The following is a 13,820-nucleotide window of genomic DNA, read 5'->3' as shown; positions in this document are numbered from 1 at the left end:
TTGAAACTAAGACAACATTGTAAATTATACTCTAATTTTAAGAAAAATCATGCTTCCTTCTTAATATGTGTTAGTTGCTCAGTCATGTCCGACTCTTTTGTGACCCCATGGACTTTAGCCCTGCAGGCTCCTCTGCTCATGGATTCTCCAGGCAAGAATACTGGAGTGGGTTGCCATTCCATTCTCCAGGGGATCTTCCCGACTCAGGGATTGAACCCAGGTCTCTGGCATTGCAGGCAGGTTCTTTACCATCTGAGCCATCTGGGATAACACTAAACTATTAGCCAAAAAAATCACATAAAAAATATGACATTCTCACATGAACTGGGTACAAGTCTTTATCTCTACCCCAGCTCCTTTTTGGTAAAGCACAAAACTTGCATGTTGATGTCTGGATGGGTTGAGGTGACAAGGAAAATTGAGATCAGATATCTCCAATGCTACTGACTTAACAAATGAGATAATGGATGTGGAAAATGCCCAGTGCTATTAGTGAAACTATTCATCCAAATAATTTATTGTAAAAAATAGTACTGATACTTACATTTTGGGTCTCTACCTAACATTCTTTTTTCCTGCCAAATTGCCATCTGAAAAGAAAATGACCTGAAACAATTTTCTTATGATGCTACATTAGCTTAATATTGTTCTTTTTCTTTCTTTCTTTCTTTCTTTCACTTAAGCACTTGCACAAGATGAAGAAAACGGTGACAAACACGTGACTGTGACAGAGGCTGAAGCTGCTGCAGATCCTCAGGTGTGACAAGCTCTGTGAGGCCCCTCCCTACGCCCTTCTTCTGTGGTGAGAGTGGTGGGAGAACGCAGGTGTAGGCAGGGGATCCAGGTCTCACCTTCTGTGTTCTGTGAAGTTATGGGAATGGAGCACTTATTTTTGATTAGGAGATATTCTACAAGAAAGGCCCGAAATTGCTCATTATGTTTATAATTTGATTCATGGAGAAGGACAGGTATGGAGACAGCCCCCACTTCCCAGAGGAAGCAAGCCAAGTAAGTGAAGAACCAGGGGAGACCACCGTGGGGCCATGCGCCCCCTGGAGACGGCAGAGGAGAGTCAGCGGGGCCAGAGCCCAACAGATCAGTGTGGTACCTCCCCTGGCAGACTTTCTGTACCCACCCCCAGCATTTACCTCGTGGCATGAACATACTTTTAGTAGCAGCTGACCTCAAATAGTATGGCAGCATAAAAACTTTGGATACCCTACTGCTGTAAACTTTATGTAAATGCAGAGCATTGAAAGTTTCTTTGTGGGAACAGAAGGGAGAGAAACAGAACAGATGGCATAAGGACTTTATTTTGCAAAGTTCCCAGCAGTTCAGCTCCACTCCTCAGACTTCGACTGCCTTGATATCCAGCTATAGCGTTATGTGATGTGGCTAAATACCTAGCTGCATTAAAGCAGTTTCTTAACCCTTTTGAGGGTTAGATGACTCATCTCTAAACCTACCTGATAGGAAAGTTGTGAGGATTAAAAAGAGAAGTGTATTGAATAAGAAAGCCATGGGATTTTATTATACACAAGAAAGAGAAAAGAGTGGGTTCAGGGGAGTCCACTACTTGGAAATCGTGTTGTGTACAGAGCAGTGGGGTTGACTTATCTACCCAGGGAGAAGAGTTGGACAGACTCTACACTCAGGGTGAAAGGAGCAGAAAAATGAAACAGACAAGCCCATTTTAGCCCTTATTAAGTGGAGGGTGTTGCTGGGTTCTCCTTGCTAGACCTGCAGAGGAGATGCCCTCTCAGGGTTGTGGTGATGGTATCCTGGTATCAAGTGGGTCCAGACTCATCAAAATGGGTACGTTAAATGTATGCGACTTGTTGTATATCAAGTATACCTCAATAGGCCCGGTGAAGAAAAGATGCTTAGTTTGGTTGACGCCTCGCACTCCACCTTTAAAGTTGTAAATCTGTGGATTCCAGTTAGAATAATCACATTAACTTTGTTAGGCAGGATTGCATAGGCTTTCATGGCCTAATAAGTTCATATAAGGACCTGTTTGGAATTGTTTTGCTATCATCATACTCAGAATGCTGCAATCCACAGGCTTATACTGCAATTACATTTCAGGCTTCCAAATAAACCTGGGCAGGGATTGCTTTCTCAAAGGTTTCTTAAAGCATTAAGTTATTAGTGGGGCATTTTATTTATTATAGTTTCTCAATTTAAACTTCTAGTTTTATTTTGGACTTATTCTGTGGGCAAAAGTCTGTGTTAATGCAGTTCTATTCCTTTGTGTATCTCAAGTGGATGTGCAGAGCTTGCTCTACAAGATTTTGTGATTTTTCTTCAGCAACGGTGACATCTCTGAGCATCTGTAGAATGTACAGAGGAATGATGGCCTGAAACCGGTGAATCCATAATTAGATCAGGAACAGATTCTTTTTAGGTTGGAGAGTCATGAGTTAATTCAATGGGGTGCCTGACTGTGAGTGTTAGAGGCCTAGACAGCTGTCACCTCCACTAACCTGTCTGAGGAGGTCTGATCTGCTCCCACAATGAGAGGGGCCGCTTTTAATGACTTAATCCTGCAGGTCCATCTATTCAAATGCGCTGAGTGGACCACCAGGGGTTCAGGTTGTGTAAGGCGAGCTTAAAGAAAACATCCAGAGTTTCTCCATCATATACCTAGACAGATTTAGAAATAGATGTATGTGTGTGCTCATGGGTATAAATGTGTGCACTTTCCACAAAAAATTTATTCATTTGATATTTGTTGTATGTGTGTGTGTATGTATGTAAAAATTAATCAAGCACCTATATGCCAGGCTCTTATGGTATTTCACATTATTGCAGTCCTCACTCCAGAGCATGCTTTAAACAAGTTAAATGCAAACTGGTTTCTCATTCCTTCCCTGTATGTGATGAAATATGTCACTACAAGAAAAACTTCCTGTGGCTGTTGAAAACTTTAGGTGTACAAAGGGTTAAGCTCGTTACTAACTCTGGAGAGACTGGGCCTTGTTGTAAAAGGGTTTCTCAGAAACCTTTCTCAGAAAACTGGTTCTCTCCTCATATGCTGGTTTTCTGCCTGAGAAACTTCCTGTTTCCATGCAGTGATGTGTATGCACAGTGAAGGGAGCATGTAGCCTGGTTTACGTCCCAGCCCTTCTTCCTCATAGTTGGTTCCTGTAGGCAAGTTCTGTAGTGTCTCTAAACTTGTGTGTTCCTGTAGGGTGGCATCCTTTGTCACTAGGGTGTCCAAAGTATCCCCACTATGCTAGGCAGTGACTAGCATGCTTGGTTTTCATCTTTAAAGTGGAGATGTTATGAAGCTGAAATGAAGCAACATAACAAATGCCTGCCATTTTGGCACGTAAAAGAGTTGCCCCGTGAATGCCAGGCCACACCCGTGAGGTTAAGAGTGCTGCCTCCTGGGCCAGGCTGCCTGGGCTCTGTTCCAGCACCCTGGGCAAGTTCCTCTGCTCTCTGGTGTCCCATGATGCTTTTCTTTAGAGCATCGAGAGTTAACACTTAGATAACACTTCAAATGCACTCTCCTAAGCTCTTTGTTTTTATTAACGTAGTTTAAAACCTCACAACAAACCCTATGAGGCTGATAATATAATTACCACCACTTTACAGATGAATGGCTGATGCCAAAAGCTCAAGCTTCTCTGTACACCGGTGTACAGCTGAATCGCATCTCAGAGACAGAATTTTGGATGAAGTAGAAAAGGATAACCTTTTTACTTTGCCAGACAAAGGGGGACACAGCAGGCTCCTGCCTTGAAAAACTGTGTGTATGCCCTCGCCCCTCCTCCACAAGGCTTTGATGAAGAGTTTTATAACAATACTTCCCAAGGGTGAGTTTGCTGACAAGATTAGGCAGGGGTGTGCTGTGCTTAGTCACTCAGTCATGTCTGACTTTGCAACCCCATGGACTGTAGCCTGCCAGGCTATTCTGTCCATGGGGATTCTCCAGGCAAGAATACTGGAGTGAGTTGCCATGCCCTCCTCTGGGAGATCTTCCCAACTCAGGGATCAAACCCGGGTCTCCCACATTGCAGGTGGATTCTTTAGCATCTGAGCCACCAAGGAAGCCCAAGAATGTTGGAGTGGGTAGCCTATCTCTTATCCAGGGGAACTTCCTGATCCAGGAATTGAACCAGGTCTCCTGCATTGCAGGTGGGTTCTTTACCAGCTGAGCCACCAGGAAGGGTGTGCTAGGGTCTCCTAATCTTGATGAGCTTCTCTGGCTCCGGCTCTTGCCTCTGGTGGTTTCTTGGTTCTCCTTCCCTTGATTAGCAACTGAATCTGCCCTTTGGAACTCAGGGAAGCTCCTGGAGGCTGGAATCTTGCCCCCAAGCAACAGGGGACAAAAAGTCCAGTCCCCCGTGCCTGGGGAGCCCCAAAGGACCCTGCTAGGATTCACTGCTAAGTGGCAGGGATGGGAATCCAAGCAAGGTAGTCTGGTTCCAATATTCTTGCTTGTAACCACTGTGCTAAACAGCCTTCCTAACATCTCTGAAATGGAGATAATTGTTCTGAAGATTAAATGAGTATATGTGAAGCCGTTAGAACAGTGCCTGGCATACAGTAAGTTCTCAGCAAAAGTTAGCCTCCTGGTGTTCTCATGATCATCTGTTGCATTCTGTTTTGGTTTGAGAATCTATGATATCTGTCAGGGCTGGGCTACAGTGGTACTCTGTCTACCATTGTGGTGTCTGCATATCAGCATGCTAGACCTTCACCCGTTATAACCATTTATATAGGACTAAAGGCTTAAGTCATCTTTATCAAAATGTATAGAACTTTTTCAGCTTCTAGTTTAAGGGTTGTAATGAGATATTCAATGAATAATTTACAACATTTTGAACTTTAGAAATTCTCCCTGTTTATGCAGGTGGCCACTGGATTCAGTAATTATTTTGTCTCCTATTCCTCCATTGGACTCAATCATTTTATTATTAAGTGATGATAACTGTTAATTATACAAATTGATTATCAAATAGTTCATGATTGTTTTATTAGTAGCAAAATAGTTTTTTTCCAAAACAGATTGAAGAAAGCTCTTATTTAAGGTTGTGATAGCTATCATAGAAAACAGATGATGCATTTAAATCTTTTGTGTTAGAATATATTAAATTTACTATTCTCTTTCTCACTCTTTTTTTTTTTTGTAAACTTTATTGTTTGCCCAGCTTTGGTGCTCTGCTTTGCAGATGGTCAATAATGTATAAGACCTAAGCTGTAATTTCTCTCAGGTCAAAACAAGGTAAAATATGGTGACTTCTCTATTCTAGTCTGAAAGTTCAAAGAATTAAATATATATAATGAATGAACCCCTTACGTCATCAATTACATTAAATCTGTGATGTATGTAGCTTCATCAGAAGAGATAGTTATGTAATATAATAGAGGAAGAAAAGCATTTGAGGGAAGTAACAATCAGAAATTCCATGTAGCTCTGGTTTCACAGCCCCATTCTGTGTTGTGGGCACAGTTTGGCACAACGCAATATCACATATTGTTGGTGGAGGATGGGTCTGACTAACCAGTGTGGTGTATTAACACAGGTGATGCCACAAGGGAGGAACCGGAGGAGCGAATCTCCCTGAACTTGCACTGTGAGTGCAAAGCCCCAGGTGCTGTGATGCCCCAGCATGGTGTTGAGGCCTGTCCTTGTGATGCCCTGGGCATTAGTGAACGGGCCTTTACCATCACACTTTCTATCACATTTACTTTTCACTGTAACTGCTTCTTGATTCTTTCCCCAGTTATCAAAGTGTGCATTTTTCTAGTCCCATCTAGTAAAATATTTGTCATCATTTTCTTTCTCTGAAGAAATTTGAGAAAATTAATAATAAAAATGAAATTATTATTTATTAATATTTTCAATTTATTATGAATTAACTTTTGAATTTTCCTGAAAAGAATTCTGTTTTCTCTATTGGAAATAGGGACGTGCCATTTAGTAATGTAATATAACATCCCAGTCGATCAGTGTTTTATTCTGTCATTTGGGCTTTCTGTTTAAAGTAGCAAAAAAAAAAAAAAAAATTTTTTTTTAATGAATTTCTAGTCAAGATTTAATTTTTGAAAAAATGAATCTATTATATAGTAATCAATTCTAATTTACCCACACACCCTGAATTTATGTTGAAGAGCATTGTTATTACAGAAGTGCTTTCATGAAAGGTAGACTTTTTCATCCTGGTTTTCCTTCCCCTTTCCTTCCCCATGCCAAAATCAAACAATTTTGGCATGATGCTTTTTCTAGGTGTTATAGAAAAGCTGATTTTTAAGGTTATGATAATGTAGAAAATGCTTCCATATATAGAACTGTGCTCTTTCACCTTATGTCATAAAGGTTGTTCATTTATCATCCTTGTAGCTTTTCCTAAGGGAATTTTGTCCAAGTTTCATTTTATCCCTGAAAGAATGGACCAAACATTTTTATGACTCCATTTATAAAGGAAACAGACTTTTCATTTACATTCATAATATTTCTCAAATACTGAAAATCATATGAATTCCTTTAATTATGCATTACAGAGTTTTTTTTTCTCCAAAGCAGACCTTGAAATAAGGCTCTTACATAACTCTTCTGACTGTTACACATTAATCTTTTATTTTTTTCTGGTCTAGAGTGTTAGGTGAACAGTTTATAATTAATTTCACATAGATAAATTAAGAAGTCCTGTCATGTGAAAGTCTAGATCAAGGGCTGTTAGTTATCTTGCCTCTCTTGCCATAACAAAGCTCTCAAAATATATTAATAAATTCATGGCTTTTTTGAATTAAATCACTAAATTACAGAACTGTGAAAGGAACCCCCTGGAGAACATCTGGTTGAGCATGGTATTTCCAAAGAGGACTGTCTTATAAAACTATCTAGGATATATGGGCATCTCTCCAGGCTTAAAGTTCTCTAGGGAGTGAAGAAGCTTTCATAACCCTCCTTGAAAGCCTTTTTTGATAGTTATATATGAGTGCTATCAAATTTATTATCTTGTGAAATGCATCTAGAAATTATGCAAGAGACCAGAAAATCTAGATCACAATATTCCTTTTAAAATTATAAGATGATTTAATTATAAACATGAAAAAATTAAGCCCATCTGAAAACCCATTTTTTAAAAATAATAGCATGTTGTGTTTAAAATACATAATTTGTACACCCAAGTACATGGTACTGATAAAAATGTATTTCCTCAAGAAAGAAAAGTCTCTATTTAAGATCCTAAGCAAGAAGCTCATGTTCACTTAGAAGCCAAAGAAATAGTTAAGGTCTCTTAAATTTCCTCTCCTCAGTCCTATCGTTTTGTTGCTGATGATATCATCAGTAATATTCTAAGGATATGTGTGGAACCCACAGACAGAAGTAAAGACTCTGTCCAAACTGGCTTCTGTGGAAGCTTGGCCCAGGTGTGTTGGACGGTGCTGGTAAGAAGAGGAAGCAGGCTCATTCTCACTAGCCAGGTCAGTTAGCTCGAGGTGCTCTCCTCCTGTGTACCATCCCAGCCTGGCCCATCCCACTCGTGCCCTCTGTTACCCAAGGCTGCCACCCCAGGGAGCAGGCAGAGATGGGGACCAATCCATCACACTGCTGAGTAAGCAACCGTGCAGCAGGTCCAGAGCTTACAGGGTCATTGACACCCTCTCTCCTCTAGCAAGACAGTGTTTTGCACTCTGAGATAATGACACAGATGGAGAGAGAAGAAATCCTAGATGGTCAGCATAAATGCATTTTCTGGATAACAGAGATACAGTCCTTTAAGTATCAAAACATTTAAAGAATGTTGATCATTTTTGTCTAGAAATTTCCCAGAATAATTTATTTGTCTTCTTAGTTTTAAAGGAAGATCCTTAATTCCACTGGTCCTCTTTTTACTCTGCGGCAGCGATTAAAAGAGCATCTTCAAGATTGGCCCATTTGTTTAGCATTAGCTCAGGTTATGAACTCCATTAAAATCCTGATAAACCAGTATGTCCTAAGGAGGATGGCTAGAATGGTAAAAGGATCTAAAAATAAAATCAAGTGGGTCCTTGCTAATGCTTGGCAGTCTGATTCTATTTTTGTTGTCCAGTTTCCTATTCTCTCAGGTCAGAAGTTGAGAAACCACAGCCTCCTGCCTGTTTTGTAAATAAAGTGTTATTGGAACACAGCTGTGCTAATTCACTTACATACTGTCTCTTGGCTCCATTTGTGTTAAAACTGCACGGTGGCTTAGACGGTAAAGAATCTGCCTGCAATGCAGGAGACCCAAGTTCAATCCCTGGGTCAGGAAGATCCCCTAGAGAAGGGAATGGCAACCCATTCCAGTATTCTTTCTTGCCTGGAGAATCCCATGGTCAGAGCAGCCTGGTGGGCTACAGTCTGTGGAGCTGCAAAGAGTCAGACACAACTGAGCGACTAACACTTTCACTCTTTCACTTTGAATCCTTGCACCAGAACCACACAGCCCACTGAGCCTAGAATATTTACACTCCGGCCCTTTACAGAAAAAGGTTTGCTAACCCTTGGAACTGAAATGACTGTTACATGCTCTCTTTTGTTAGGCTTCCAGCATCTTCTCAGGGTCCTTGCTGCTGCTGCTGCTGCTGCTAAGTCGCTTCAGTCCTGTCCAACTCTGTGTGACCCCATAGACGGAAGCCCACCAGGCTCCCCCGTCCATGGGATTCTCTAGGCAAGAACACTGGAGTGGGCTGCCATTTTCTTCTCCAATGCACGAAAGGGAAAAGTGAAAGTGAAGTCACTCAGTCATGTCCAACTCTTAGCGACTCCATGGACTGCAGCCTACCAGGCTCCGCTGTCCATGGGATTTTCCAGGCAAGAGTACTGGAGCAGGGTCCTACTCTCAGCTAATTACCTGAATTGTTGTTTCTGAAATAGAGGTCTTCAAAAAAGAATTTCCATGTTCTCGTCACCAGATATGCCAGCCTACCTGCAGTTCACCCCCTGTATCCTCCTCTCCTGTTACAGTGAGGGAAGTATTCACATGCGTGTTTCTGAGAGTAGATCTTTATGCTTTTTTTCCTACTCAAGCACATGTCTCCTGAAAATGCCATCTCTCTGGCCCACGCCATCAAATTTCTCTCTACATGGGATGATTTCTAATAAAGATAAGTGTGCTGGAATATCCCTCACCTTAAATGAGCAACCAGAGCTTCCTGCTGCTGCTGCTAAGTCGCTTCAGTCATGTCCGACTCTGAGCGACCCCATAGACAGCAGCCCACCAGGCTCCCCCATCCCTGGGATTCTCCAGGCAAGAACACTGCAGCGTCACTCTTTAACTAGTGTCCCGTTCTTGAAATAAAACTCCTCAAAAGAGTTGTCTCTCATTCTCTGTGAAGCCCATATGAAGAAAAGTTGTCCCCCTACCACTGTTTTTTCTCCCCAAAAAGTTATACTCAAAGTCACCAATTACTTTTGTTAAATTCCATGTCAGTTGTTTGAGCTCCTTTTATTTGATGTTTCAGCTGTACTGGATGCAGCTTTTCGCTCCCTCCTCCTTGAAAACACCAGACTCGCTACTCACCAGGTTCTCCTCCTAGAACCCTCCTCATTCTCCATTCCAGATTAGTCATCTTTGTTGTTTAGTTGCTAAGTCATGTCCAACTCTTTGCAGCCCCATGGACTGTAGCCCACCAGGCTTGTCTGTCCGTGGGATTCTCCAGGCAAGAATACTGCAGTGGGTTACCATTTCCTTCTCAGGGGATCTTCCCAGGGATCAAAACGGAGTCTCTGGATTCTTTACCACTGATCCACCAGGGAGGCCTCACTCTTCATCTTCCCAGTATCTAAGTATTAGACTCAGTTCATGGATTTCTCTCTGCTTAGTTTGCATCACCCCATTGGTAACCTTAGTCTTTCCTCTGGTTTAAATACGATCTACCCTATGATGACTCCCATCCCCAGCTTAGTCTTCTCTGGATCTCCAGGCAGCCAACCTGGCAGCTCCACATGGGTGTCTTAATAGGCATATCCCATACCAGACGACCCCCCTTCCCCAAGTCTCCCAATCTCAGGACCTGACAGCCCCTACCCTTCTAGTCACTCAGGTCAAATATCTTAGAGACAACCATTTCTACTGGCCCTACCTTTGAAATAGATCCAGAATCTAACCACTTCCGACCAACTCTACTGCTGCCATTTCTTTTTCTAAACCAGTTCTTGTCTGAAGACCAGTCTTAATTGGCCTTCTAGCTTCAGCTGCTTTTCCCCACTTAACAGTGTTTTCTCAACCCAGAAGATGGAATGATCCTGTTAAAAGAAAAGTTGGATTATTCCAGTCCTATCTTCAAAACATGTCAAAGTATTTTTCCATCTTGTTCAGAAAAAGAATGTAAACCTCTTATACGTCCTGTACAGAAGCTACACGTCCTGGTCCAGCATCACCTCTCTGAACTGTCCCATAGGTCTGCCCTCACCAGCTCTGCTGCAGCCCTGCTGTGCTCTTCCCTCATCCTGGAACACGCTGAACACTCCCAGACCTCGGGGCCCTTGAACTTCTGTTCCTCTGCCTGGAACGTCCTTCATTCCCCTTAGGTCTCCTCTCAGATGTCAACCAACAAATCCTTCTCTGTCCCTTACCCTACTGTATTTTCCTTCTTATCATATACCACCATCTGATATTTCGTATCTGTATGTTAATATAATCCACATCTCCTATTTACCATGGTGTTGGAGAAGACTCTTGAGAGTCCCTTGGACTGCAAGGAGATCCAGCCAGTCCATTCTGAAGGAGATCAGCCCTGGGATTTCTTTGGAAGGAATGATGCTGAAGCTGAAACTCCAGTACTTTGGCCACCTCATACGAAGAGTTGACTCATTGGAAAAGACTCTGATGCTGGGAGGGATTGGGGGCAGGAGGAGAAGGGGACGACAGAGGATGAGACGGCTGGATGGCATCACTGACTCGATGGACGTGAGTCTTAGTGAACTCTGGGAGTTGGTGATGGACAGGGAGGCCTGGAGTGCTGCAATTCATGGGGTCGCAGAGAGTCGGATACTACTGAGCGACTGAACTGAACTGAACATGACATGTGACTGACTTGGTCTTTATTGTTATTCACCACTGTGTTCTTAGAACCTGTAATAGATCTTGGTGAAAAAATCAGTTGAATGAGTGACTGAGTGAATGAATGAATGAATAAAATAGAGAACTAGGGCAATGGCAATGGCACCCCACTCCAGTACTCTTGCCTGGAAAATCCCATGGACAGAGGAGCCTGGTAGGCTGCAGTCCATGAGGTCGCTAAAGTTGGACACGACTGAGTGACTTCACTTTAGGGGAATATACATGAGGAATGCATAAAGGAGGACATCATAGGTATTGGTATTTAAATATTTAGAAGGTCGTCATGTTGGATAAAAAGTAGACATATTTTCAGTTGCTTTAAAGGGCAGTGCTAGTACTCATGGATTGAAGTTTAGTGGTTTCAGAATTTTGTCTAGCATGATAAGGGGCTTTCCAGTACTTCTGGCTCTCCAGCACTGCACAGCCTGTCTTAAGATAAACTGAGATCCTTGTCTAAGGAAACCCTGGAGACGAACTGGAAGACCACTTGTGAAGCACATGGTAAAAATAAATCCCTGACTTTGGTGGAGAAATTCCACTTGCCGTTCCAGGGGAATCTGATTTGGACCACTTCTGATTTTTTTTGTTTCCTTCCTGTTTTTTGCAGAAAATGCTAGATAAGGAGCTGTCCTTGCCCTTAGGAGTAACTCCTTAGTCACTGCTTTGCATGGACGGTTCCATTCTTCTGATGCCCACTCAACAAATTGTGTGTCTTCAGTACAAACTATTAAGACCCTAAAGTTGTGATCACTTGCTGCCCATTTCTCCGTATTTGGTCACATTGCTGGGTCCATTCAAATCCTGTAGATTGTATAGGGTAAAACAAGGATTTGATAGTTTTGGGTGTTCCTGCCAGGAATAACTTCAGATTTCTTTTTGGATCATTTCCTCATATATCAGTGTGAACCATTTTTGAAAGAATTTGAGTAGAAACTGTTCAGAGTGTGTGTTAACAATGAACATTTTTTTTTCTTATCAAAATCCTAGATTCTTTTTCATATTATCATTATTACTTGGTACTTGGGTATAATGAAAATATGGTGTTTTGTGGACCATTTCTAAACTCTGAGTAAATTTGAAGCTTTCTTTTTGCAGTTGATTTTTAATAACTTTCCACCACATTTCATGCAACATTGGAATTATTTTACTGATATTGCCCCACAGTAACTTTTCAGTTTTGAAAGAAAAGAATTTCTTGTCCTTTTCTTGTGAACTGTGTGTTTGTACATGGAATGAGCTGGTGGAGCTAAGGAATTAGGAGGTTGTATACTGTTATTTTTAGTTCTCTATCACTTCACCCTGATGGCCGGAGTAGTTCCTGGCTAACTTTCCCATGAGTTTTTAACCTCTTGCTGGGCTTATGTAACAGGAAACAGGCTGTCAGGAACAAATAGTGGCATAGCAGGAGCACCCTTTAGCAGCAAATGATTCAGTGTGCTCTGCCTTTCCCTCTCTTACAGTAGACTGATAAATGATCTCAACTTAAGTCTTTCGGTGCGGCATTCCTAGGTTAAGTTTCAGTTTTGGAGAGGCAACATATTTTTACCAAGACCATGATTCAATCCAGGCAACAAGAGAAGATGAGTGTATTATAAGGTGAACTATTCAGTGAGCGGTGTCATGTCCTGGGACTGTGGATTTAAGTATATCTTCGCTTTTTCTCCAACTCTTAAGGCCGGCATGATGTGCAAACTTCAGGAGAGAGATGATATCGGGCGAATTGAACTGGTCCAGAAGCTGGCAAGAGAAAGCTGTCAGTTTTTGCAGACGGACAAAAAAGAACAGGAGAAGTCTGAACACGTAAGCACTTTTCCTCTTGGGGATGCAGGTTTGAAGGGGTGGGAAGTGTTTCTGCCTGGTTGTATGTTTAAAGAGAAGAATATTTTATTTTAAATTCTTTGGGCTTGGTTTTTTTTTTCCCCCCTCCAAAAGCATGCTTCTTAGTAAAAGAGAATGGCAACTCCTCTAATTTTCTAGGCCAGTGGTTTATGACGCTGGATTTAGAAGCAGTCTCTTCACAGAAGTAGATCATGGAGAAATATAAGAATGCAGAGGAGCACATATGAATGCATGTCTATTTGATAGCTTCCAGGCTTGACTTGGGGAGTTTCACCCCATCAGAAACTCTGTGGAGTATGAATTCTAAAAGAACATTCTGATGTACTTTTATGTTGAGCCCAGGGGGTGGATCTAGTTATCAGGCAAGTAAGTCCTAACTCAAGAAATAGGTGAGAACAGAGGAACAGATTCTAGATGCTTAGACCAAGCGGCAGAGTCAGAAGGGTGTTTTCCCAGTATTTCATGAACGTTTGTGTTCCAACAACAGTTATATTGTTCAGATGCAGTTAGACTGGAGGGAAGGGACGCTTTGCTCCGTTGTCCTGAAAGCGGTTATTCAGACTGAGCCTTAGAACCAAGAACGCTGCGGTCATGCTGGGGAGACAATGGGACCACTCACTTCTGCTCCACACTGTTGTCTGTTGACTTCATGTTGTTGTTTGTAAGGCCTCACCCTCCATGCTGAGCCCTCCAGAATTGCTCATGAAGATGAAAATTCCCCAGTGTTTATGAACGTGTCTTTTCTCTGACTTTTAATCTTTGCTGAAATGTTATTTTCAACCCTTTGCAAGGGAGCAGAATTGGTTCATGCTCGTTCTGCTCCAAGACCATCAGTACAAACAGCAGAGATTGACAGAGCGGGAGAGGAGGTGAGAGGTCCCAGGATGGCAGGCTGTTCCGTTTGATCACGTAACACATCTATAGCAGTGCGGCATT

The 13,820-nt window shown here is 42.0% G+C and overlaps 1 protein-coding gene across 4 annotated transcripts in view; it reads left to right on the top strand.

The window, feature by feature from the left end:
- The window catches only part of RAPGEF5 (Rap guanine nucleotide exchange factor 5), a 236,226-nt gene that overhangs the window by 122,350 nt on the left and 100,056 nt on the right, over nt 1-13,820 (top strand). For 2 of the 4 annotated variants that reach the window (XM_055589976.1, XM_055589975.1), the window contains exons 8-9: nt 684-757; nt 12,720-12,845. In XM_055589976.1, coding sequence (XP_055445951.1) covers nt 684-757; nt 12,720-12,845 — 200 coding nt within the window. Of the gene's footprint in view, nt 1-682; nt 803-12,313; nt 12,846-13,820 lie in introns of those variants that run through there. The other 2 variants (XM_055589978.1, XM_055589977.1) reach the window with 2 other exon arrangements.

This window comes from Bubalus kerabau, chromosome 8, assembly GCF_029407905.1.
Source record: "Bubalus kerabau isolate K-KA32 ecotype Philippines breed swamp buffalo chromosome 8, PCC_UOA_SB_1v2, whole genome shotgun sequence".
In the NCBI taxonomy this organism is placed as follows: domain Eukaryota; kingdom Metazoa; phylum Chordata; class Mammalia; order Artiodactyla; family Bovidae; genus Bubalus; species Bubalus kerabau.
This window is presented reverse-complemented; position numbering and strand designations above follow the sequence as displayed.